This window comes from Artemia sp. Qi Xiang Cuo, chromosome 13, assembly GCF_049724085.1.
Source record: "Artemia sp. Qi Xiang Cuo chromosome 13, ASM4972408v1, whole genome shotgun sequence".
NCBI classification, from domain to species: domain Eukaryota; kingdom Metazoa; phylum Arthropoda; class Branchiopoda; order Anostraca; family Artemiidae; genus Artemia; species Artemia sp. Qi Xiang Cuo.
This window is the reverse complement of record NC_142806.1, coordinates 60,734,652-60,761,922: the sequence shown is the minus strand read 5'-3', so window position 1 is coordinate 60,761,922 and position 27,271 is coordinate 60,734,652. Positions and strand designations below refer to the sequence as shown.

The 27,271-nt window shown below is 34.7% G+C and overlaps 1 protein-coding gene across 1 annotated transcript; it reads left to right on the top strand.

Moving 5' to 3' along the window:
- Positions 1-27,156, top strand: Bem46 (abhydrolase domain containing 13-like protein Bem46). Its single transcript, XM_089098637.1, has 6 exons — positions 1-193; positions 7,571-7,802; positions 17,298-17,488; positions 20,151-20,311; positions 22,905-23,117; positions 26,964-27,156. The coding sequence occupies exons 1-6, from the start codon at positions 13-15 to the stop codon at positions 27,030-27,032; spliced, it is 1,047 nt and encodes a 348-aa protein (XP_088954763.1). The 5' UTR covers positions 1-12; the 3' UTR covers positions 27,033-27,156.
- The last annotated feature ends 115 nt before the right edge of the window (positions 27,157-27,271 follow it).

Genomic DNA, 27,271 nt, shown 5'->3' with positions numbered 1-27,271 from the left:
TTGAATATATTTATGGATGCTTATCCTCCAGACCTAGATTCTCCCCCTCCTGCAGGAAGCATAGGAGCACTGTTAAAGAAAGCTCTAAAGTCTCATTGGAAAAGTCTGGCACTTAATTTCTCAATAACCTTTTTCATTTGGTGGTATTTTGGGGGATTTTTTGGAATTTTGTTTCTCCTATTCAGTTTTGGAAGTGAGTATTTGCAGATTACTCAGTAAAGCTACATGAAAAATATGGTTATATGATTGTGACTTAGTGAGAAATTAGGCTCCCAGTTCTGCCTCTTCTTTGAAATTATGAACAAGTAGCCTAGTATGGCCTAGGCTATGGATTGCCTAGGTACAATGATTAAATTTGGGGTACTCTCAGTAATTTCATGGTATAGGACAGATACCAGATAGAAAAATTAGGGTAAATCTCTACTTTAGCTACTTTTGGATATCTTGGAAAGGGGTTAGGCCTAGGTTAACAAAATGAAACTTTCAGGGATGGGTCTACAGGCTAAAGTATGTCCCAGGAAGGTATTTTAAAATACCCACCTCCACTCCTTCTCCCTATAGAGGGTCCTGGGTAAATTTCTACCAAATCATATTATTGACTTACACATAAAGTGAATATACCACTCGATGCCTTTTTTTATGCTGATTACAAATATAATAAACATTTCTATCGAAAATGAATTTCAGCCCCCCTATATATTCCAATTCAGTGTATATATTTCTACAGTTGGGGGGGGGGGTGGGGGTAAAGTTTAAACTTACCTCCCATTTCCAACAGAAACAAAATTTCCCCCCCCCCCCAATGTAGAAATATATACCCTGGATTGGCATATATAGGGGGGGGGGCTGAAATTCATTTCCAATAGAAATTATTATTATATTCATAATCAGCATAAAAAAAGGCATTGAGTGGTATATTCACTTTATGCGTAAGTCAATAATATGATTTGCTAGAAATTTACTGGGTCCTAAAACTTGCCAATTGAAATTTTGACAAAACAACATTTTACCTTAATTTTCAGTTAGGCTATCAGTTTCTTTTTCTCTGGCTTTGGTTCTGAAAATGCAATTCCTGTTATTTGAGTAGAATTTTTAGCTATATCAGTCTTTTGTTTTTTTTTTAATTTAGGAAATGTAATTGCATATCTTTAAAACTTTATAAATTGAGATTGAGCAAAGTTGTGAAGCTGAAAACAATTTTGTTGTACTTCATTTAAGCAGAAGATCTATTTTGCAAGGTTTCACTTTTATAGCACACATATTTTAAAGGTCATCAAAGGTAAGGACCCTCTAGAGGGAACAGGAGTAGAGGTAGGTACTTCAAAATACCTTTTCAGGGCAAACTTTAGCCTATAAACTCATCCCTGAAAGTTTCATTTTCCTAACCTAACCCCTTTCAAAGATATCCAAAAATAGCTAAAGTAGAATCTTACCAAAATTCAAGAAATTCTAGATTACAGGCTTTTTCCTGTCAGTGGTGCAGCTAGGGGGGAGAGGCAGTCATGCCTGGATATGGTAAAGTTTTTTAGGGGGCACCTCACTGAATATTTTTCTTTTGTATTTCTATTGTGGAAGTGATGGTGGAGAGAGGGTTTAAAAACAATAATGTGTTAAAAACTAAAAACAAACATAAAATCAAACCATTTGAAACCATTTTGGTTAAAAACTAAAGCAAACATAGTTGAGTCAGGTGCATAAATCTTTCAGGAATGGATCCAGAGTCTAAATTATGGGTAAAAATCAAGACTAGCCACTTCTTGCTATCTTAGAAAGTAGTTAGGTTAGGAAAATGAAACTTTCATGGATCAGCCTACAGACTAAAATATGTCCTGGGAAGGTATTTTGAAGCATGTAGACTATCTCTACTCCTTCTCCCTCTAGAGGGCACTGACCTTTGATGACCTTTACACATATTTGTTTTATAAAAGTGCAACCTTGCAAAACAGACCTTCTGCTTAAATGAAGTACAAGAAAAGTTTTCAGCTTCACAACTTTGTTCAATCCCAATATATAAGGTTTTAAAGATCTGCCAGCACATTTCTTAAATTTAGAAAAGAACCCATTGATATGGCTTTAAATTTTACTAAAATAATAGGAATTACATTTTCAGAACTAAAAAAAAAACAAAAAAAAACTGAAAATTAAGGTATAATGTTGTTTTGTCAAAATTTCAATAATTGAAATTTCAAGTAGACACATTTGTAAGACATAGAAATCAGAAAAGGGTTAGCATAGTACCATAGCTAGGCAATACCTTCTGGAGAATATTTTTGGCCCTGGGTTCATTACTAAAAATTTTATTTTCCTAACCTAACAACTTTCTATGACAGCAAAAAATACCTTATCTAGAATTGTAACTAAATTATCTTTTAGCAATGTGCTTCTAAGCTCCTGCTTTTACTCCATCCCCATTTCTAAAGATTACATAGAAGACAGGTATTAAGTCCATCTTACCTTGGGTGAAAAAAAGTTTTGCCTTAAGTAGGATTTTATTACATTTTATGTCTTCTTTTTTTCAATTTAAAATAAGTTTTTACAAATGCCTAGAACTTTATAATTAGGATTCAGCAAAGATATAAGGCTTAGAAAGGCTTCCTTGTATCTCATTTTTCATATAGATTTATATCTAAAAGTATTACTTTATAAAAAAAAATTTAGGCTCATCAAAGATCAGTGCTCTTTGAAGGAGGAAGGGTTAGAGTTTGATGTTTCAAAGGACTTTTCAAGGAATTAATTTAGGCTCCAGTTTTATTCCTGAAAGTTTCATTTATTTAACTCAAACTACTTTCCAAGATAGCATCATCTAACACTTTACTGATAATTTGAAAAGTATTGCGAAGTTAAACAGTAACACTCAAATGTAACTCTACATTTGTTAAAATTATTAGTGATATAAACTAGGCCCATGTTAGTGGATACTTGGGGCTATAGTGCTGAGGGGTGTGCCCTAATATTCCTTATTCCTATGATTCTTACCATGGCTCACACAATAGGATACTGCAGATGTCACTAAACCACATGATCACTGACTAGCAGTCCTTGGGTTTGTTCATATTGCTCACAATTATGATTTAAGGTAATATGTCAAACATCATAATTGAGCCAAAGTTCTGAATATATACTTCATTTAATAGCTTGTTTACAAAGCACTGTTTTATTATGAGTTTTTATGTTTTGAACAATAGTTTTAATGTGATCTGAAATGGGAGAAAACTTGATCCTTGTTTCCAAGGAGTTATTTTTAAGTTCCTGCTTTCATGCCTAAAAAATTTCTGACTTCTCAAGAAATTGTGATGAAAGCTCATTGATCAGCTGTGATGATCAGTGGTATTTTAAGGACAACAACAAAATATAAGACTCAATAACATGTTTGAACCTACTATCTCACCAAGTTCTAACTATCAATGTCTTATTATGAATACAGTGAATTAATAGAATATTCAGAATTTGACCTGTGAAAAAAATTAAGGAATGGACAGGCTCCTAGACTGGCCCCTTATTAGCTCTTTTATTAGGACTACAAAGAGCAGCAGCTAGGCTACAGGGCTTCATTTTTCTGGGTACCTTTTCAAATACACATTTTTTGCAGTTTTGTAAGATTGTTGCAGTTATTTACTTGTTGTTCTGGTAGTAAATTGATTAGCCTGGCTGTTTGGAACAACAATGGCTGATATTTTTGGGTATAATTTAGTGGGTTAAAATCTCTTTTTCTTGGTATATGAGTGTGGGAGTTTAAGGCAGCACAGGCATTGAAAACTCTGACAACTTAGGTTCTAACTAATGGGAAGTCCTGCATCCACTGTACAATGTAGCTGTACTCCCTTGTATTGGCCAAATCATAAGTTCTAAGACATATTTTTTTCCAGTTCAAAATATATTTTACAATATATTGAAAACAAATAAACTAAACTTGTTAATTATCTTGAAAGTTTGACTATTCTTCATTTTGTTTGTTAAGTTTGGCATCAAATATTGATTAAAGCTTGATGTTGTAAACTTGTGCATTGAAAAGAATATTTAATGTTGAAATTTTGATTTCACACCTTAGCTAATCAATAAAAAATGTATGAACAGCTTTGTATTTTTTCTAGCCTACATTAGAATATGTGTTTTTTCTCATGAGACTAACTTGAGTATTAACTCTTGTAAATTTCCCATGGTCTCATGTTGTTGGTAGTAGTTGTGTTGTCATGTTGTAGTATGAAGCCAAATAGGGGGAAAAAATGTTTGAACTTGATTTTCCAAAAATTATTTTCAGCAGGGCTTTGTTGATAGTGTTATATGTTACTGTTCTAGACTTGTATTCTGAAACAGGTTGAGCTTTTACAGGTCTTTAATATTTTGATTTTTGTTTTACTGGAATGGGATTATTGCTTCTATATACATCATGTAACAATACATGTTATGTATTATTACTTTATGGTAGCACAGTGGATTGATAGTCTACTATCCTCAGCAACACATGACTTGGGGTGTGATTTCAACTGCTGCAAGGTAGGGCGACAGGCTTGCTACTTGTCCCCCTAAAAAAAGACTCAGCAACGGAAACGTTTATACAATGTTCTGTGCACCATCAATACCTCTAAAGGATTTTAATCCCTATCATTATTTTATTCAATCCCTATTTTATTTTTTCAGTTTTTATCTTTTTAACTAGTTGTCATTTTGCAGTTTTTAATATAAGTGACAAAGGAATCATATAGCATTCCGATATTTATTTATATTTATTTTTTTTTGCATTGTTTGACAATTTTTTAGTTTTTTTGCTTTTGTTATGATTTTCTTGTTTATTTGTTTTTTTACGGACTTCAAAATTCGAATGTGGCCCTTCGGGGCTTGTGATAGTAATTTCTCGAAATAAATATCTATCTATATATAATTTTTTTAATGTACTTTTGTTTATTTATGTATTATTATGGATGTATTGTTACTTGCTGATTACAATCACCATCATATTGCACTAAAATATGATTTCAAAATGGCAACAAAAATGTTGATTCATCCAGCAATTGCATTCAAGCACTGATATTGTTATTTATAAATGCCGAAATGCTAGACTTTTTTTTTAGTTGGTGACACCAATGACCTTTGGTTTTGGTTTGCTCTTCTCTTAATGTTAAGCAACTAGTTAAAATACCAACTACTAGGGGAAGCACCTCTCTTGATGTTATTCTAACTAATATGAATGGTTTTTACAACCCCCCTAGCTTTGCCCCCCTTTGGGTGGAATTTACAATCTTTCCCTCCTTTTGTCTCCCTTTTCAAACTGTAAGCATTTTTTTCAGTGGTTATGGCTATTACTGCCATCTTAACAATTCTGGCCTTTGTGCTCTTGGCATTTGGTTGAATAGCAAAAATTGGTCCATCCAATATATTTAATTTACAAAATGTTGATGCAAAAATTACTGTTTTCCATAAATAGCTAAATGGTAAATATGCAACTAATTTCCCAGAAAAAAAAGATTCAAAAATGCTCCAGTGATAAAGCCTACATCAATCAATTCACCAAAATACTAATTAGGAATAAATTGATACTTTTCAGAAGTGGGAAATTGGATGAAGCTAAAACACTTGGAAAAATACTAAAGAAAGAGATTTGTAAATGTGTTCAATCTTATTACAATAATAAGGTTGAAGAATTGTTTAATAGCAAACCAGAAAATTGCCAATCTGACATTAAAAAGTTGTGTCACTGCAGACCTTACTGGCTTAATTTCAACTTACCTGAACCAATTGAAGCTACCAACAATAACCTTAAAAAGTTCCTCCTTTCAATTGTCCAAAGCATCTTGGCATTATTTTATTAATTACTGGCTGTTACAATTCCTTTCTTTTCCTGTTATTTCCCCATTGAACATTGAAAGAAGAATTGGGAGACTAAGAATAACAAGTGCCAGGCCTTTGGATATCCCATGCCCCATTTTTAATGCTTTTATTGATATCCTTTCAAAGAACTTGTCTCTTTTTTTCAACAAGATTACTTAGTCTGAGCAATTCCCACAAATTTGGAAACAGGGTTGCATGACTCCCTTAAAAAAGAAACCCAGAAACCTCGGTTTTGATGGTGTTCATCCCATCTCCCCCTGTCATAGATTCTCAAAACCATATGAAGGATTTGTTGCTGATTGGCTGATGGAAAAATTCTTCCTCTTACAGACCTGTGGCAATTCAGGAACATCAAATCCATTTCTACTACTCATTATTTTGTTTATCTTATCAACTCCACAGGGAAAATTCTTGAAAAGCATAATAGCTGGCTCAATTTAATTTCCATTGATCTCCAGGAAGCATTTGGCCTTGTTAATCACAATGTTTTAGTTCAGAAACTTATCACTGAATCCAATATTGACTTTTTGCTGGTGGAATTGGTTGCTTCTTTCTTATCACAGGGAAATAGATCACAAGTAGTGAAGTACGAATATTGTTATTACAATCCCTTCCTTCTTCACAATGGAGTAGCCCAAGGTACTCTCCTAGGTCCCCCTTTTTTCGTTATGATGAACAGTCTTGCTAAGGAATTTCCCCACAGATGGAAATTTGTTGATGACCTTCTAGTCATTAAAATCTGAATAGAAATTTAACATGTAACCCTATCAGTATCCTCAATGACATTGCACATGATGCCTTGGAATTAGACAGGAGAGTAAACCCTTCTAAATCAATGATAGTGCCCGTTTCTTTTACTAAATCCCCAGCCCTTTTTCTTGATCCTATCCCTCCTGAAATTTCTGCATCCTCCTTGAAATCCATAATAATATAATCCACAAAGCTAATACGTCATATCCTTCTGTCAGCTCCTGAATAAATTTTGTGTCCCTTTTCCCATTCTTTAAGGATTTATATCTCCTTTATCCACCCGCATTCTGAATATGCTTCCCTGGTTTGTCACCCTGGCAGTTTGCTGGAAGAGTAAGACAAAATTGAATCTATCCAAAAAAAAGCCTTGCAAATATTTTTCAAAGGATGCAAAGTTCTATACTCTTTTCTTGTAAAAAAAAGCTAGGTTAGGATAGGTGAGTGAGTGTAGGAGAGTTGAGTTGTACCTCCGTTTTTCAAAAAGTTACTTTACAAAACCCACAAGCGGAAAATATTTTCCCTGAGAGAAAATCAACCCGGACCAAAATTATCACAGGCCATCTCTCAGCCTGTTCCTATCTTGTCCCTCATTTGCTGCTTGGCTTCAAGATATTAAAAAAAGTCCCTTTTATTATGGAAAAAATTAACATCCAACTAATTTGCTGTTTGTTGTTTGTTTTATGTTTGCTTTTCTCCACATTTTATGCTTTTATAGTTCTCTTTAAGTTACTAGTTTTATTTGTTAAAACATTTTTGACATGGTATGGCCCATATACACATGTTTTTTTTTAATTTTTGTATTGATTTGTTTCTTTTTTTTTGACAATTTTGACAGGAATTATGATGCATTCTTTTGCCAGTTTTATGTGTATGATTGTTTTAAATCTTTCTTGATGTTATTCCGTTTTTTTATTTTGGCTCTGAAATACAAATTTGGCCCAGCCAGGCATGTGATAGTTATTTTTTGAATAAATCTTGTCATATCTAATTTCAGGAGCTTTGTACAACACAAGTGACAGGTTGATTTATTACCCTCTTATTCCTGCTCATTCAAGAATATATGTACAACTGCCATCTACATTAGGTCTGGATTATGAATCTGTCACTATAAAATGTGCAGATAGAACCAAATTACATGGATTCTTAATACTACAGCCAGGAGAAAAGAGGTCAATGGCTCCTACATTGATGTTTCTACATGGCAATGCTGGAAATATTGGTCATAGGTGAGAATACACCGATTTAGTTAAATTAACATGAACATGATACATGTATATTTATAGATTTATTGATGTCAAATCTTTAATGGAGGAAGTAGTTTTGCATTTCTTGGAGGAAATGGTCAAAACTCTGAAATTTTTTTGTGTTGTTCAAAACTATTAAAGGTGGGGATTGTTAGATATCCCCTTCCCCAATGTTTGTAGGTATGGTTATAAGATATAGCTATGTATTTAGGAGTTTGGGTTGTCCCTAAGGAGTTTTCAATGCTTCATCAAACAGTTCATGGTAACAAACTGTAAGTAAGGAGCAACGGGGCTCAATAGTAACCAAAACTCTAAAAAACGGAATTTTGATGACAATAGATATGTCAAAAGAATCAGATTTTTATGCTGATTTCAAATATATAAGTTTCATCAAGTTTAGTCTTACCCTTCAAAGTTACAGGCCTGTGAAAATTTTCCTTATTTTCGAAAAAAGGGGGAAACACCCCCTGAAAGTCATAGAACTTTAATGAAAATCATACCATCGGATTCAACGTATCAGAGAACCCTACTGTGGAAGTTTCAAGCTCCTATTTGCAAAAACGTGGAATTTTGTATTTTATTTTTTTTTGTCAGAAGAAAGATCACGGATGCATGTTTATTTGTTTGTTTGTTTTTTTTTATTTCTCCACACGTGATCGTATCAATCCAGTAGTCCTAGAATATCTTAAGAGGGCTCATTTGAACGGACGTTAAAAGTTCTAGTGCCTTTTTTAAGTGCCCCAAAAAATTGGAGGGCAACTTGGCCCCCTCCCATGCTCATTTTTTTCCAGAAGTCACTCAATTAAAATTTAGAGATAGCCATTTTGTTCAGCATAGTTGAAAATATAATAAATATGTCTTTGAGGATGACTTAATCCCCCACAGTTCCTGGGGGAAGGGCTGCAAGTTATGAACTTTGCACATTGTTTACATATAGTATTGGGTATTGGGAAGTATACAGACGTTCTCAGGAAGGATTTTTTTTATGGTGGAGGGCCGGAGGAGGGGGGTTACGCGGGAGAATCTTTCCGTGGAGGATGTTTCCTTGGAGTAAGGGACATTTCTATGAAGGGGGCGCCGGATTTCTCAGCATTATTTAAAAAAACGATCAGAAATTAAATTAAAAAACAAGTTTTTTCAACTGAGAGTAAGAAGCAACATTAAAACTTAAAACGAACAGAAATTATTACGTATGTGAGGGGGTTCGCCCCAAGTCAATACCTCGCTTTTTACAATACAGTTTTTTTAGTACTTTCAAAAGAGCTATCTATTCGGGGGTTACGTGGGAGGATCTTTCAATGGAGGGAGTTTTCATGGGGATAGGGACATTTTTATGAAGGGGCGTCGGATTTCCCAGCATTATTTAAAAAAAACGATCAGAAATTAAATAGTAATAAAAAATAATTCTGAACTGAAAGTAAAGAGCAACATCAAAATTTAAAACGAACAGAAATTAATATGTATATGACTGGGTTCGCCCCCTGCTAATTACCTCGCTCTTTACGCTAATGTTTTTTTGTACTTTCATCAGAGCTATTTATAACGGCCTTTGTGATTAAGGAGTAATTCCTAATAAATTGGATCACAGTTTTAACTTTAGCGTAAATAGCGAGTTATTGACTAGGGGGCGAATCCCCTAATATACGTAATAAAAAATTACGAATATAGAAGTTTTTTACGTAAGTTGATTTGTAAATTACGTCAGAACAAAATTTCGAGAAAGCCATTTATCAAAAAAAAAGAAAAATTAATATGCAAATTTTGTTTTTAATTATTTATGTACGGTGAGCCAAAATAAAAGCTGCATTAACTCAAAAACGTTTAGAAATTAAATAAAAAAAAACAAATTTTTTTTAACTGAAAGTAAGGAGCGACATTAAAACTTAAAACTCACAGAAATTATTCCATATATGAAAGGGGCTGTCCCCTCCTCAACGCCTCGCTCTTTACGCTAAAGTTTGACTCTGTCTCACAACTTTATTTTTTAAAACAATAAAAAAAATTTGAGCGTAAAGAGCGAGGCGTTGAAGAGGGGACAACCCCCGTCATATACGGAATAATTTCTGTTCGTTTTAAGTTTTAATGTCGCTCCTTACTTTCAGTAAAAAAAAACTTGTTTTTTTTATTTAATATGAACAAAGAATTAAGAATATTGGTATCTAGAAATCTGTTTCTGAACCTGGTCATTGCCAACTATATATTGAATCAACAAAATACATATGTTATTTCATGTATATTATACATAAAAACATATGTTTTTTATTTTATCATTGTTTTTATGATAGAAAGAAGCTTAAATTGTTATTTTACTGACTTTATTTCAATATTCATTCCATTTGTTTAGAGGACTTTTCCTTGATGATTATGATATTTGGTGCTGTTGAAGTTACCTTTAATTTTATCTTGGAGTAATCTAGGGATTTTTCCTTGTGAAGCTCCAGAGTTGATGATTGATAAGTTGTTTTTATATTGTATATTGACAATGTGCAGATGGATGACTTACAGCTTCCGAATTGAGTTTGTTTAGATATGTGGTTGTGGTGGCAACTGGATTATAGGATGTGGATTGGTTTTATTTGAGTGAATTTTTACAATTCCCTCTGAAATTTTCTTACTTCCTGTGGTAAAAGAGTTTTTATTTGTTTTGATAATTAAATAAGTACCTCTTTCTTGCGAAATAGAAATAAATTTGTTCCAATAGTTTTATTCCTGCAACAAATTAATAATTCAACACTCTTTTCAAAACGCTCCATGGCCAGCAAAGCAAAAAGTCCAACGATTTTAAACAGTAGCTCATTGATGATAAAGAAATCCCATGTTGTCTCACTATTTAGGATAATCGTAAGTTGGAAGTTTTTTTTTCAGAAGTCGAAACAGCTGTCACCACAAACATAACATGAACTCAGCCTGAGATTGAAAATCCTCAGTCTTTCCCATAGAAAGCCAAATTTAAGAATCGAGAGTTAATAGCGCTAACAGTCTTGATTGAGAGTTCAGAGGAGACACTTCTCCTGTGATTCCTGTAATTTCGCAACCTAACCTGTGTACAAAAACGTGATTAATTCATGTTTTTGATAAGACTTCTCTTGTGAATTATTTATAATCTGGATACCAGCAATTTTGCAACCTAACCTGTGAACAAAACGTGAATAATTCCTCTCTTGGATAAGACTTGTGGATACTTTGACTTAAGGTGACCCATTAATCTATTTAACTTTGTTAAAATAGTGAATATTTAAATTTTTGGCAACTGATTAGTAAACACTAAACCAGATTACTGGTACTTTTCTCGTTATTGTTGATTATTTTGAATTTATTGTGAAACTATTTCTAATTAGTGTTCGAATTTGTGAGTTTGAATAGCTCAAATGTTTGGAAAAAAGGAGCCTCCAAAACAACCTCCTCATAGGGATATGAGTAAGTCACCATTTCAACCATCTTCAAAAGCCCTTGCTAGAACCCCCCTAAAGCTGCGAATGTACCAGCGACCTCTCTGAAGAGTATTCATACCCTAAACATGGATACCACCCAATGTCCATCCCCCTCAACAACTGATACTGAAAAAGATGAAGAAGGCTTTAAGATAGTAAACTCGGCTAAGCGTAGAAGACAGAGAACAAAAAGTCCACCAGATTCAGCAATAATACATCTAACCGATACCACGAACAACTCTTCAAGAAATCCAGCCGATTCCCCGGTAATTATTCAACTAGTTCCCCAATCTGATAATTGTTTGTTTACCAACCATGATCTACCAAAGTTGCGAGTTTCCCTCTTCAAGACCATTCGTTGCAACTTTAATATGAATATAAACAGATCAGGATCCCTAGATATCTTTTTGAACGATCCCACATCAGTGAAAAAGGTAATGGAGCTAAAAAGTGTTGAAAATGTTGTTGTCACAGCCCACCTGTGGTCCCCAAGCCCAATAAAAACAAAGATAGCGCTCTACAATATCCCTAAATCATTTCTAAACTCGGACCTGATGGAAGCATTGATGAATGAAAAAGGTGAATGCATTCCGGTCTCTAGTGTTCATACCCTTGGTCGCGAAACCACTGAAACCTCAAACTTTAAAACTGTGTTGTTTGAGCTTCAAGGACAATTTAATATTGACAAAGTGTTCCTCTTTGGCCAACAAAAATCTTTCAAGCCTTACAAAGAAAAGCCATTACAGTGTATTAAATGTCTAAAGCTTGGTCACTCAGATAAATACTGTAGAGAGGATTCCAACATTTGTAAGATTTGCCTTGGCAAGGACCATAATGAGTCAAACTGTCAATTTGACCCAATATGTACTAATTGTAAGGGCAAACACCAGTCCCTAGATAAAGGAAACTGTCCCAAATATAAACAAAGGGCAGAGATACTAAGAATAGCAAAAGAGCAACAACTTCCAATCCCTTTTGTAGCAATGCAAGTCCCAAGGACACCAAGAGTCCCCCGTCCCCCAACAGGCCTCAGGCAACCAACAGCCCCTGAACCACCAACAGGCCCCAGGCAAACAGCATCCCCCAGGACACCAAGAGTTCCCAATGCTTCCCCTAGTGTTGAAAGTTTTCAGAATAATCTCATTCGAGACAAAACTAATCCATGGTTCCCCTTGATAGCAAGTGCCCCCCCAAAAAACCTGAAGAACCCCCTTTCGGAAAATCCTACGCAAGGACAGACATCAAGACCGACAAAGCTACCTGGAATTACTCCCCACAGATTTCACACAGTTTCTCCAAATGCTTTGGAAGATGAATCAAACGTGTACTTTAAATTAGCCAGCTTTACAGTTACCTCTATGCTCATCTCCCAATTAGAGTTACCCAATCAGTTGAAATGCATTATTCTGAAGAATTTGGCCAAAACCCACTTTGGCGAGACCATAGTTTCCAAAGCAGAAATTCAAATTGAGAGTGTTTTAAGCCAACATAGGCTGATTGAGTCACAATCTGAACGCCTGACGACTATTTAATGTGTGACTTTTCGTTTTTAACTAATTTATCCCTTTCCAATAACATTGTTTTTAATTATCCCGATATAGATGATAATCAGCATGCCAACCCTATAAGCAGCCCCCCTGGTACCTTAACAAATGCTAGTTGTAAATACCTTGATATTTTCGATTTTGCTACTAATGTGAAGCCAAAACTAGTAAATAATAATTCCCTTAATGTTCTTTGTTTCAACATCAGAAGCATCCGGGATAAGTGGCTCAAGTTTAAAGATTTAATTTCAATTAATGGTGTCTGCCCTTTCGATGTAATAGGATTAACAGAGACATGGCTTTCCGATAATGATGACACTAGTGATTTTTTACTCCCTGGTTACCAAATAATCCATATGCCCAGGAGATTGACGAAGTGTTCTGGTGGTATCTCACTTTACATCCGTTCGAATGTAAATTTTACCAGGCTATCAGAGTGCGAATCTATTTTCTCTACACAACTAAATCTCAGATGTATTTATTCAATAATTGTAAACATAGTTATCGGCAAAAATTCCTATATACTCTCCTTATTTTATAAACCTCCTCCATTTCCGACCTCATGTTTTTGTAATCTGTTTGATGATTTTTCTAATTTTATTAACCTACCCCATAAAAATGCAATAGTTCTTGGGGACTTTAATTGCAACCTACTCAATGTTGGTAAAAATATTGAATCTGACACTTTTTTTGAATCGGTAACCGCGAGTGGTCTTCTAACCACAATTTTTTTCCCCAGTAGAGTCGATCCTGTGAGATCAACTTCAAAATTAATTTACAACAATTTTTTATACACATACCTGGGAAATTACCTGTCCTCAAATATAGTATTTTCGGATATGTCAGACCATTTTACTATTTACTTGTCTCTACCTTCGCAACCACTACCTCTACGGTCTAGAATTAATATCCCAACACCTACTCGAAACTACAGTTCTGCAAATATAAACCATTTCATCGATTGCCTAAGAACCACTGACTGGTCCGATGTCTTAAATTGTCACGAGGTAAATTCTGCCACAAATGGTTTTGCGCAAAGGCTAAGTGAGATTATCAATTCAACTTTTCCTATTCGTAAACCTAACCGGAAAAATATCCCTATTTGCCCCTGGATGTCACATAGCCTCATTGTCTCCTCATATCGTAAAAACAAATTATATAAGTTAGCCTGTAAGACCCGTAGTGATATTGACCTATCTAATTATAAACATCATAAAAACTTATACACTAAACTCATCCGTGAAGAGAAGAAAAATTATTATTATACAAAAATTCTCAATTGCAAAGGAAATCTGAAAAAGATATGGTCCACCATTAATGATATACTTTCAAAAAATAGAAAATCAAAGTCTATACCTATTCGCCTTAAAGACACATATGGTAGATTAATTGACCCTTTACATGCACCTGATGCATTTAATAATTATTTTTTGAATGTTCCTCATACTGACTCCCACTCCTCCTCACAGGCTGTATTCCCTTGCTTCAATTTTAGATCCATGTTTTTCTGCCCAACTGATAGCAATGAGGTACTTCAAATCATCGGTTCTCTCCCTAATAGTTTTACTCCTGACTGTTTTGGATTAAGTAATAAGCTCCTGAAGACCATATCTCCTTTTGTCTACGAGCCCATTAAGCATATTGCCAACCTATCTTTAACCCACGGAGTTTTCCCTGATTTACTAAAGTCAGCCATTGTTATTCCAGTTCTTAAAAAGGGCGATCCAACTGAGATAGGTAATTATCGTCCAATCTCAATTCTTCCTGTTATATCCAAAGTGCTCGAGAGAATCGTCTTCAGACGTCTGTCTCCCTTTCTGTTTGACAGTCAGCATTCCGTATCCTTGATTTCTCCTCACCAATATGGCTTTAGGCCGAAATTCTCAACTTCTCATGCTCTAATTGACGCCACACAGTTCATACGCTCACAACTCGACCTTAAAAAAACTGTATTGGGCTTATTTTTAGATTTTTCTAAGGCCTTTGACATGGTCGATCATAGTATTTTAATAAGTAAATTAAATAGTTACAGTATTCGTGGTGTTCCCCTCTCTTGGTTTGATTCTTATCTATCTGGAAGGGTACAGAGTGTGAGCCTGGGTGGAGTATCCTCTCAGCCCTTACCTGCTCGGAGGGGTGTCCCGCAAGGCTCCGTTCTAGGCCCTATTTTATTTCTCCTGTATATCAATGATCTTGTTATAGACCTGGGCCCTTCAGTGTATCCTGTATTATTTGCTGATGACAGCAACTTCTTCATCACTGGCACCAATCTACCATTGGCAATAACCTCTGCCCAAGTCCTTCTGAACAGAGTCCAGGCGTGGTGCCTTACGAATAACATGACCATTAATAGCAAAAAAAGTCAAATAGTGTTATTCAGAACCCCCTACAACAAAGACGTTATTCAACCTGCTCTTGGTCTCAGGTACTCCTCCGACATCCTCCCACAAGTGGAGGTTGCCAAGTTTCTTGTTGTATTTATTGACTCATGCTTGTCATTCTCTAATCATATTTCTTACATAACAGCAATAATTTTGAGACAAGTAGCTATGATTAACCGTGTGAATTATTTTCTTCCTCCTGACATCCTAGTTACCCTCTATTATTCCTTTATTTTTCCTTACCTTTCTTATTGCGGATCAGTTTGGGGAAATACAAAACGGTCCTTCATTAAAAAACTCAAATTTGCCCAAAACCGCGCCATTAAAGCAGTTTTTCGGCTTCCACGTCTATATCCAACTTGTGATTTGTATTCAGATTTTGGCATAGCTCCACTTGATCAAATCATACAAAAACTAAATTTATCGCTTGCTTACTCTGCTTTCCACAATAATCTTCCACCTCAACTCCTAACCTATTATAATATTAATAATTCGGAAGCCCATTGTCTCCGTTCATCCAATATAGCCTTTAAAATTCCTAAATGCGTTTCTAGTGCTGCCCAGCAATCTCCCATTTACAAATCTATTATTCAATGGAACAAAATTCCCTCCAGTGTTAAACTAGCCACAAGTTTCTGCAAGTTGTATAAAAATGTAACAAAACTTGATGGTATAATTTAATATTTCCATTTTTAACAAATTTGCTCTAATTAGCCATGTTTTATTCTTATTTTTTTTTCTCTCTTTCAGTGTTACTTTAATTTTTTTTTTCTCTTGGTCCTTAACAAGTTATCTTCTAGGATCTTTATTGTTATTAATGTTTGTGTTATGTTTTTATTCGAATAAATTGAATTGAATTGAACGTAACTGGGAACTACTAAACTGCCAAATTATTAATTCCCTAAACCACTCTAGTATAAGATAATTCCCTCCTAAAGAATTATAGCTCAACAAGAAAAAAAATACAAGCTAAGACTGTTGGGCTTTTTAAAATGGCTATTACCTCCCCTAGGGGTTCTTAGTAGCTATGTCAATGGATAAGATAAGTTATTTATCGGGATTGATTTAAATTTTAATGTGGATTCGACATATAATACATTATCAAGATCGGGGTTGCTCACAGAAAGGGGGTTCAACTTTTTGATGAACTCCCTAAGAGGGTCCGTGTCTAATCTGACCGTTGGGGGGGTGGGGGGTCTGAAAAATCTTGTCGCAACACTTTTAAATGGGCTGTTGCATTTAAATCAAACTTGAATCATTGGATCCTACCTGTCATACTTTGCGATCCAGAATCACTCCTACCTCTGAAAGACGGCTAAATTCCTGTAATCAGGAGATACATCAAGGCAGGTTGTCAGATCTCAACAAGAGCCAGTGGAAGCTGAGAGCTAAATTCCATGTTGGATCTTTTCAGGGTCCATAGCTGCCCCTAAATCTATAGGGGATCCCTCCGTTCTCATCATCAGGATATGTACCTCTAGGGGTTCGATCAACCCTCTCTATGAGAGGAGGAATGAGGGTCCTTAAATTCTAATGATCAGCACATCTACTTAAATGGGATGTCAGGTCTTAACCAAAAATTTAGAAAGTTGACTCGTAGTTTTAACTTTCTAGGGCTTGTATCTGATCTAACATGTGCAAAGAGAGAGGGAAAGGATTTATATTTTTTTTTTTCAAGAGTTATAGTAGTGTTTTTAAGTTTTTCTCTGGAAAGCTGTTGCTATGGTCTCAGATGTCCATTCTTGATATGATGCCTTTGAGAGAACAATTACATTCTTATGATCTGCATCAACCAGAGGTATTCATTGGATACCAATGAAATGTGGTAGGTATTAGCAAGCTCTGAAAAACCTAGTTCGTAGAGTACACAGTTCTAAAAGGAAGCACTATATGAACTGTTGGAATTTGTTGTTCAGGAGGGTGGGGGGGGGGCATGAAAGCCCAGAAGGTTGCATGTTTGAGATCACTATTTTTCTATCTATTGAGGAGAGGTTAGCCCCTTAGATGGGATAATTTTTATGTCTTCCTCTGTTTAAGTTTTATTCTGGAATTTGTATTGGCTAAGATTCCGTTTTCACTATTTGGTTGCTATAACATACCAGTTTATGTTCTGTTTTTTAGACTTCCGAATTCTAAAGTTTTACATCAACTGGGTTTGAACGTTTTACTGTTAGAATGGCGAGGATATGGACAGTCAGAAGGAAAACCGTCAGAAGCTGGATTTTGTAAGGATGCCATGGCTGGAATCGACTTTTTGTTGTCTAGAAAAGACTTAAACAAGAAAAGAATAATTGTTTTTGGAAGATCTTTAGGTTAGTCAATTTGAGCCTTCTCAAACTAGGTCATGCACGTATTCGTAAAATTACTCTTACAAGTCTATCCTTACCATCTTGACAAATTCCTGAACACATAAGGGGAGCCTAGGGTATCCAAAGCTAGTCTTGAATTGTCACTATTCTAAGTTAAAATACAAAACATGGCACTTTTAAAGCAATTATATTGACAAAAAAAGAATACTTTGCCATCACTGACTACACTTCGACGGCTAGGTTTCCCAGTGAATCAGTTGCGAGTAGCCTATATCTACTATATTCGTCCCTTGCTAGAATACATGTGCCCTGTTTGGGGACCACAGGTGCACAACATTGACTACTTAAGTGACGATCGGGAGGCTGTTCAAAAACGGGTGATAAAATCCTACCAGGCCCCAAATATAACATTTACGCAACGCCAACTGCAACGTTGAAAATACCAACGCTGAGAGAAAGGAGATTCCATCTCATGTGCCAAATTTGGACAGTCACTCCTCGCTAGTGAAAAACAATACGTTGTTGCCTCCTCTTATTGCCCCCAAAGGCAATACTTGACACACGAATAAGTTTGAGCAAATAAGATGCAGAACGAATCGATTCAGCAATTCTTTTGTTCCGTTTTATACAAGTGTCATTAATCATAATTAGTTTTTTTTTCTTTTTTTTGCCTGTGTTGTAAGAGATAGCGTAAATTAATTGAGACTTTTGCCAATATTACGAAAGCTGTTATATATAAATGAATCTTGAATCTTAAAAACAATAAAAAAGTTTTAGTTCCATAGCAAGAGGATAATTTTTACTATTCATTTTCATAAAGCTGAGCTCTTCTATATTCTAAGCACTAAAGCCCTTCTGTTTTCAACGTTTTTTCTTATGACAATTTTTAACTTGTATATGGAATTTAAGAACATGGCTATTTTTCTTTACAGTTTGGCCCCTACACTAAAATATTAGGCCCCCAGAAAGTTTTCCAGTACCTTTCTAATTCAGAGATTCAGAAAGGGCATTATCATCATTGGGTAAAAATAAGAATGGTTAATCTCACTATCATATTGACATGTTGGAAGGGGGGGGGGGTAATATTCTAATTTGGAAAACAAGCTTGAACGTGACATATTAACAAAAAAATGACGCAGTTATAGATACGTACAGATTTCTGTATAGCAATTTTACATTAACGGATACGTTTTGCCATCCAAAATTCAAGGTACAAATGTCCCAGAAAGAAGTTTGGAAACGCCTAATTGTCTTCTTTTGTATTTTTAGTGATTAGACGCAATATTTTGACTAATTTTCCAAAATCGAAAATAACTTCAAATGCTCAAAATTTGTTTTTCGTCCATTTATTTTCAGCAGCCATATTAGAAGCACTAAAATTCTATGATATATTGTTTATTAACTCAAAGATTGTGAAAAATAAAAAAAGAGGAAACTAGAACTTATTCTTGAGGTAAAACTACGAACGCCGTTTAAAACAACCAAGCTAAACCATAAAGCCCATCACATAAATTTAAATAAAAATATTTATCGCATTTATTTTTATTTTATCTCTTTTTTATGTTTTGCCAAAGATAGATGAACAATATTTGCCGAAAAATGAACCGTTGATACTTTTATTTATACTGATACTTTTATACCTAGCCCTAAATGTTGTACAATAAATGAGAATAGTTCAAAATAAAATAATCTGCTTACTTTAAATAATTTCAAGCCGATCTGAAGAAATTTAGACGTTTGATTAAAGTCAAAGTTTTAATAAACTAATATACATTCAATTCGAGTTCATTTGCATTTTTCTAGTCCTGAGATAAGATATTTATTTCCTAAAATCACCATCATAATTTTTTTTCAGTCAGCTTTCTGGCTATAGATTTAGTCATTAGTACATTTTGCACATTTAGTCATGTGATATCACTGCTAGTAATTTTACTGCAGTTTTTTTTTTTTTTTCATTTGGCCATTGTGATCATTTCTTCAGATTATTTAAATTGATACAAAGGAAATAATTACATTGTAATATTTTGGTTCCGCGGGGCGTCAACAACCTTTTTTTTGCAAATCTAACAGTAGCGATTTGTTATTTGCTGTCTTTTAAGTGACAAAAACACAAAGTAGTCTTGTAAAAAGGAGACCCTCCTAAACTAGTTACAGTATCAACAAAATTCTTAATTGATTAAGTGCCGGTTCTAGGCCTAGGCATGGGGCAGTTGCCCCCCACCTCCCAGTTTTTCTAACATCTAACATTAATTTGTTTTCTTTTTATATTTTCACTCTCCTATGGCATACCTTGCCCTCCCCCAGATTATAAGGCTTAAAATCGCTACCGAATTGATAATTAAGCATTAATTGATTACTCAGATTCATTAAATTAATCAATATAATTGATTTTCAGTGATATTTTTAAGTTTTGTAGTAATTGTTGGCAGATTGGCTGAAATATTTTGCACATTTAGTCATATTAATACAAGTAATTTTCCTACAGTTTTATTTCAGTTGGCGTCGTAGCCATGCAGTTGATATACATTTCGCAAATTTATTTGTATTAACATACTGATTTTATTGTGATATTTTTGTTTTGATGGTACTGTAGCCCATATATTTAGTGGCTCGTATTTTTTACGCATCAGCCATATTAATCAAATAATTTTACTTATTTTTTTAGGTGGCGCCGTAGCCATAGACTTGGCAAGTCGGACTGAGTACCATGATAAAATTGCTTGTCTCATTGTTGAAAACAGCTTTACATCCATACCAGACATGGCAAAGCTACTGATTCCCGCAAAACCAATACAAAAACTGCCGAGTTTATTTTACAAGAATAAGGTATTGTTGTAAATCTGTTTCTCTCTTACTACCTATGACATTAATAAAGGTGGTACTTGCAGTGTTGCTAGAGAAAACACCTAGCATATATCGATTTTTTTTGTGTTCAGCAGCGAGCTGCGAGACAGATCCTTAGCTCTTAGCTTGCAATTAGCACTGTTTGCAAACAAAATGTGACCGAATTTCTAAAATTGCCTTGTAATTATTACAACTAAAAAGCTCCCGAGAATATGCGTCATCATTTAGTTCAAACTTGGCTAAAGCGGCTTTTACACTGCGTACATAATATTCTATGCTAAGTGGTTAAGTTACGTTAAGTGTAACCTCTCACACTTAAACAAATCCCTTTACACAAGGCTATCATAAAAATCTAATAGTCATCATAAGCATAGTCTAAAATCATGACAATAATCATAAGCAAGCTATTCAAAAATTAAAAATGTGGAATGGCGACGAAGATTCAAGCTGTGGTCAAGCGCGGAAGGCTTTCTAGGAAAGCTTTCCACAATTACCAAATGATCTTCACTGCTACTGTTTTTTATTATACTATATTGGATTAATGACGCTCACTTCTTGACTGCTAAGATCCTTGCGTCTGCCCTGCAGTGTGTTGCTACAATTCGGTACTAACTTTGGGTCCATCATTATCAAACTGAGCTCAAACCCACTGCGCCATCACAGGACCTGCCACAATTTGTTGTTGCCATGTTTTGCAAATTCAAATCTTTTGCGAACGATGATTGCAGTCTTTTTCTGCGGTGACGTTGAATTATATTATAACAAAATAATGTTTCTGTGTGAAGGAAAGATTTTCGATGTGAAGGGATTGAAACGTAAGACCCATAACATGAGACGTAACAACCTTGGCATTAAACGTAACCTGAAGTCGTACGTTTTCAATTTGAAGGGTCTATAAAGCTTCTGCAATAATTTTAAGTAAAATAAGTTTTTATTTTATGCTCCCATTCTAAGTAAGAAAGTTGCATTCACAAACAACTATACTCACATTTTATCGTCAAAAACTGAATGCGATAAACGATTTTTGACAAGAACAAAAATAGGATATCAGTAGATATTGTAATCCATCCCATACTCTGACCAATCTAGTTTCTTGAAGAGATTTAACTGCAAGGTTATTTTATAGACTAGCCTATTGTTGGCGATAATAAGGAGATGATTTCACCAGCAACAATGGTAATCAGGCATCTTATTTTGGTGGAAAACTATTAAATTCAAATTAGAAAAAGAGACAAAAATCTCGAGGAAAGAACGTATGGTCAGTAGGAAGAAGAGAAAAGAATGTCGATCACGATTGATATTTCGTCTGCATAAAAATAGGCGTTATCAGCGCAAAAAACCAAAACAGAAATAGTCTAAAATACAACCAATTAAAAGAGAAAAGAAATAGAATTTAAAACTGAAAACAATAAAATAAAAAGATCAAACTAATATATCGTGAATCATGAATATGAACTCAACCACGTGGTTAACGCAAATTAAGCTAGAGACTTTAGATTAAGTCCCGTAGATATATGTGTATACATTATGTTACAAGATTTGAGAAAATGTAAAGAATAGTTGAGTCATATGAAAAATGTTAGAAATTATGAGAATAGTGAAGAACGCGAATTATTTGGGATAGTCAGGTGCAAAATTAATAGCCAAATGCTGCTTTTGGGGAGAGATTATAAAGTATGACTTTACAATTAAGTTATAAATTAGAGGTAAGGTAGTGGTAAGACTTATATATTAAGTTTGAGACTATACATTAAGTTGCAGATTAAAGTAAGTAAATTAAGTTGAAGAATTTACTTCAATATAGTCATAAATTAGTGTTAATAAGTAAAATTAAAGAATTAAAATTCAAGGAATAACGGAGGGAGATTACCAATTGTAAATAAAAAAGAAAATGGACATGAAATACCAAAAGAGAAAAGAAAATTGAATGACTAAAAGAGGCTCGTATGCGGGAATTGAAACTAAAATCATCCCCCCCCCCCCTCCCCCAAACTAAGGTATTTGTATTCTAGTTTTAGGAAAGTCTAAGAAAAAATTTATTTTTGAAGAATTTTTTCTGTTTGGGGGGGGGGGGGGTCTAGAGACCCTCCCTCTGCGCATATAACTAGAATGCATTTTGTCAGACAGGACTTATAGTTGACTCACACATTTTTTTTTATGATTTCGGGTCCTTTGATAGACACCGCAACAAATGCCGGTCTAAGATAAGTTGCATTCCAAGTTAGCAGCCCCATTTTTTGGTTGACCAGTCTGCTAAGATCTTACTTTTCTGGTCTTACACCATTCGGCTTAGATTTTAGATTTTTTTGGATAACCAAAGAACTAAGATCTCAGTAACGAGTGCTCAAATTTGTCTGCAGAATTGGACTTTTATGATATTCTCATCAAAGCTTTTAATTTTCTGACTAGAGCAGAGTGTACTTTGCTTTTCTGAAGAAATAACCACCTGAGAAGTGGGATTGGAGCCCTTAGATTTTCTTGAAAAATCATTTCTTTCAAAAGATATAAGATCTTAGGAGACTAAAAAAAACAGGCCTAGTAAAACAACGGACTGCAGAGAATGTCTTTTTTTCAGTATGATTCACGTCGAAAAGCTGCCAGTGTAAAGTGTCCTGCCATATTCATATCTGGAAGTTTAGATGAATTAGTGCCACCTTTTATGATGCATGAACTGTATGAGCGGTGTGGAAGCAATTGGAAGCGCCTATTGGTTGTCCCCAGTGGTACTCATAACAGCACTTGGGCATGTAGTCAGTATTATGAGGACTTGTCCCAAGCTTTAGAAGAGGTAATGATTCTTTTTTTGTTTTTTTGTTTAGTAACGCACAGGATCACAAATTTCCTAAGTCCCTAGCTTTGGAAGAGGTAATGATTCTTGTTGTTGTTTTTTTGTTTAGTAACGCACTGGATCACAGATTTGAGTGAATGGATTTTTCATAGAGGCATTAGTCTGGTTTCTTTGGGAAGCGAATTACTTAGTATGATGATACTTTTTAGACCTAAAGATGCTGTAGATAAGGTTTTAAGAGAAGAATAGTGTGGTTTTAGGAAGGTAGAGGATACGTCAACCAAGTTTTCACTCTTAGAAAAATACTTGATAAGTGCCGGAGTCTTCATACGCCTTTAGTCCTAGCAAGTCCTGAATGACGCACAGGATCGTGACCAAGGACTCATGAAGGTGAATTCGCTTTACACATCTAACCTAAATATTGAGGTGACTGCCACGTGTTTAAACCCCCACCGTGCCTTTTACACTTACCTGCTTGACAGCCTTGTAGGGCGCATGTGACCAGAATTTGTCAGAATCTATAGTTGCAATTTTGCAACTTTAAAGTGGGCATTTGTTAAATCGTCATAAATTTTTTAACTTTCCTTTCTCTATTTACGGCTTGATATAAATGCAAGTGAAAACTGCAAAGAATTAACCTTCCCCACCGCCAAAGGGGGCGCCTTCTTCTAGATCCACCACTATCTAGATAGAGTACCTATCATGGAAACTTTGAAAACCTGAGTACGAAAATGCAATTATTAGGGCTTGGGACCTCAAGAAGGCCTGAAAATCACGCGATAAAAAGATCAACGCATCTCTCGTTTTAACAGTTAGTGTGTAAATATGAAACAGTGCACATAAATGATTAAAATTTCAAATGAATCAAACGGATCATTTGAAAAATTTAGTCTGTTATAGACTACACGTGCATTTATGGACTATTATGGATATATTATGGACTGCACGTACATTTATGGACTAGTATGGATATATTATGGACTACCCGTACATTTATGGACTAGTATGGATATATTATGGACTACCCGTACATTTATGGACTATTATGGATATATTATGGACTGCACGTACATTTATGGACTAGTATGGATATATTATGGACTACCCGTACATTTATGGACTAGTATGGATATATTATGGACTACCCGTACATTTATGGACTATTATGGATTATACGTACATTTATGGATCTATTATGGACTACACGTACATTTAGAGACGAATGCACAGTCGCGCAACAGTTTTATCTTACGAAACTTAGGGAAATATGTATAACTTTTTACAAATTTCAAACCCGCTTGGTTATCTCAGGATTTTTAATTGTTAGCATTTTGATTGGATTTATGCCAAACTTGGCCATATGAGGTGGTGCATTCTCTGTTGCCACCTATAATGGGCGAAATAAGCTTTCATTTTCTGTTCAAACTAGCCTCACCTGGTATTCGGTCACTCCTAGGGACCCCACTCCTCCTTAAAAAAAAATAAATAAAAAAGAACAAATAAACGCTCGTCCATGACTATCTTTTCCAAAAAAAAGAAATACAGTGTTTTCGTAGATAAAGGGCTAAAATATACTCTACAAAGTCCCCAGACCTGTTGAATTTTATAATGTTATTTCCATCAAAATTGTACCCCTTTTTGGGAGTTTTTGTCCATCTTCTAAAATTTTACAAGTCTCGCATGGTAATAAGTTGTTATTAATTTGGTTTTTGATGTCTGCTTAAAAAGCAGATTCTTTTAATGTACATACTGTTTTCACACTTCTGATTACTAATGACACAGGCAGTTCTTCGCTTACCTTTCAGGATCATGAAGAGTTTGATAGCTGGGAAGTCTCTGTGTCTTTCCTTCTTTTGGGATTGATTTATGGTAGAATCGAGAGCCAAAAGTGAAAGTTTGGTATATCGAGAGCCTTAAATGGTAGAATCGAGAGCCAAAAGCAATTCCTTCTTTTGAAGGAATTGCTTTCCTTCTTTTGGGATTGATTTATGGTAGAATCGAGAGCCAAAAGTGAAAGTTTGGTATATCGAGAGCCTTAAATGGTAGAATCGAGAGCCAAAAGTATGGTAGAATCGAGAGCCAAAAGTGAGGTGAGGAGCTCTCGACAGACTTGACTGCTTCTTGGAGTAAAATTTTTACCTTGTACAAATATTTCTAGATACCCAGACCCTCAGCATATTAACTTGGGTTTCAACATCTTGCAAGCAACAGAGTAAAGATTATGCAGTCAAAGACATTGCCTTGGGTTTTATCTTAAATGAATTATTATGTAATGCCATGTTATTGTGCACTTTGGATTGCATAAAAAGTACGAGGGAGAGTGGCTCTCACTGAACTGTTACTCACTGAACAGTTACCTCTCTGATATAGTGTCTTCCTGCTTGTAGAACAGTTAATCAAGTTTAGTTTAATATTTGTGAATTCTGTTCGAAATAGATAGCAGATGTTTTTTTTTTTAAATTTGATTTACTGTTTATCAATCTTGATGAAGTTTAGTTTAATATTTGTGAATTCTGTTCGAAATAGATAACAGATGTTTTTTTTTTAAATTTGATTTACTGTTTATCAATCTTGATGAAGTTTAGTTTAATATTTGTGAATTCTGTTCGAAATAGATAACAGATGTTTTTTTTTTTTTAAATTTGACTTACTGTTTATCAATCTTGACATAGGGTCTTCAATGGCTACTTTCCCGCATTAGTGTTGTTAGTACTACAAAGGGATCATTTGTAAGCTGCTGAACTCTCCGTGTTCTTTCCATTTAGCAAGCAGGACGAGATTATCATCAAGAACTTCTTAACTTTTCTGTGAAAACTGGTATTAAGCTGCTAGTACTGTCTGCATTATAATCTAAAATTTGCAGCTTTGTTGGCCTTCTGATTTCTGCCAAAGTAGCTATGATCTCTTACAGCGACGGCAATGTGGGAAGCTTTGACAGCTTCGTGAAAAAAGCTATTGCTCCATGGTTGCTGTTGTGGTTATCGTTAAATATGACTGTTAGCAGTTTTTTATGTTAGTGGAGGAGGGGGAGAGATTGGGATGAAGGACCATGTGCAGCTGTGTTGGCCTTTGGCATGTTGGTGGCACAGCGAGTTTTTAGTAGATGTTGCAGTAGTTGATTATTTTCGAGCCATAATCTAACATCCATTGCACCAACTTCCATCCTACAAGTTTTAATACAATTCTGATGGAATATATTCCCTTCAGATAATACCTTTTTAACTTTTTTTCTGTTTTTACAAGTTGAGAAAAGTTGTCATTATCATCAAAATATAAAGTTTCTTCTTGTTATTGCAATTAACGACAAAGACAAAACTACCTTTCCATTATACGAAAAACAAGAAGTTATGAACTGAACCTATGGCTCTTTCAGTTACGGTTTTTAGTTTGTTTTTCATCGAAAAGTTTTGGATAGTGAGGAAGGTTTTTAATGTTTATATTTAACTTTCTTCTATTGTGCCGATGGCTGGTGGTCATACAGCTAAAGTATTCACTTAATTTTTATTTTAATCACCGTCATTGCGAAAGTCATAATTTATAATGTGTTATTTTTTTATACTGCAATATGCACAAATATGTTTTTTTTTTTTTTTTTTTTTTTTTTTTTTTTATATACATTATCTAAAACACGACCAACATTACTACCCTTAACATTATATTCGCTGTTTTCATTTTGATACATCTTTAGCATTTTCTCTCTTTCTCAGTTTATACCAACAGACAAGCCCAAACCCAACAAGAGATGTTTGAGGGTATCTTTGTCTGTATGGAAAAGTAGAGAGATTTTTCATACGAGTCTTAAAATATCTTATCCTCCTTCTATAAACTTCATCTCTTATTTTTCAGGCCTTAGATGAATACGAGTCAAGTGTTTTCGACGACTCACAAACGAAAACAGTTGTCATCGACATTTAGCGAAATATTACGTTTTTTAGTTTTATTTTTTCAACTGTGCCATCTATTGATCTTTTTCTGAAAATTGACATGGTATTTTGTTATATATTGTTTAGGATACTAATTAAAGACGCATTGACTTTGACTTCAACTTAGTTGTGGTATCATTTTGTATGGAAGGTTAAAAATTTTAATCTTATAGTTTGAATATAAACTGTGCTTTTCGGCCATACAGGCCAAATCTGGGACTTTGGTTGTTC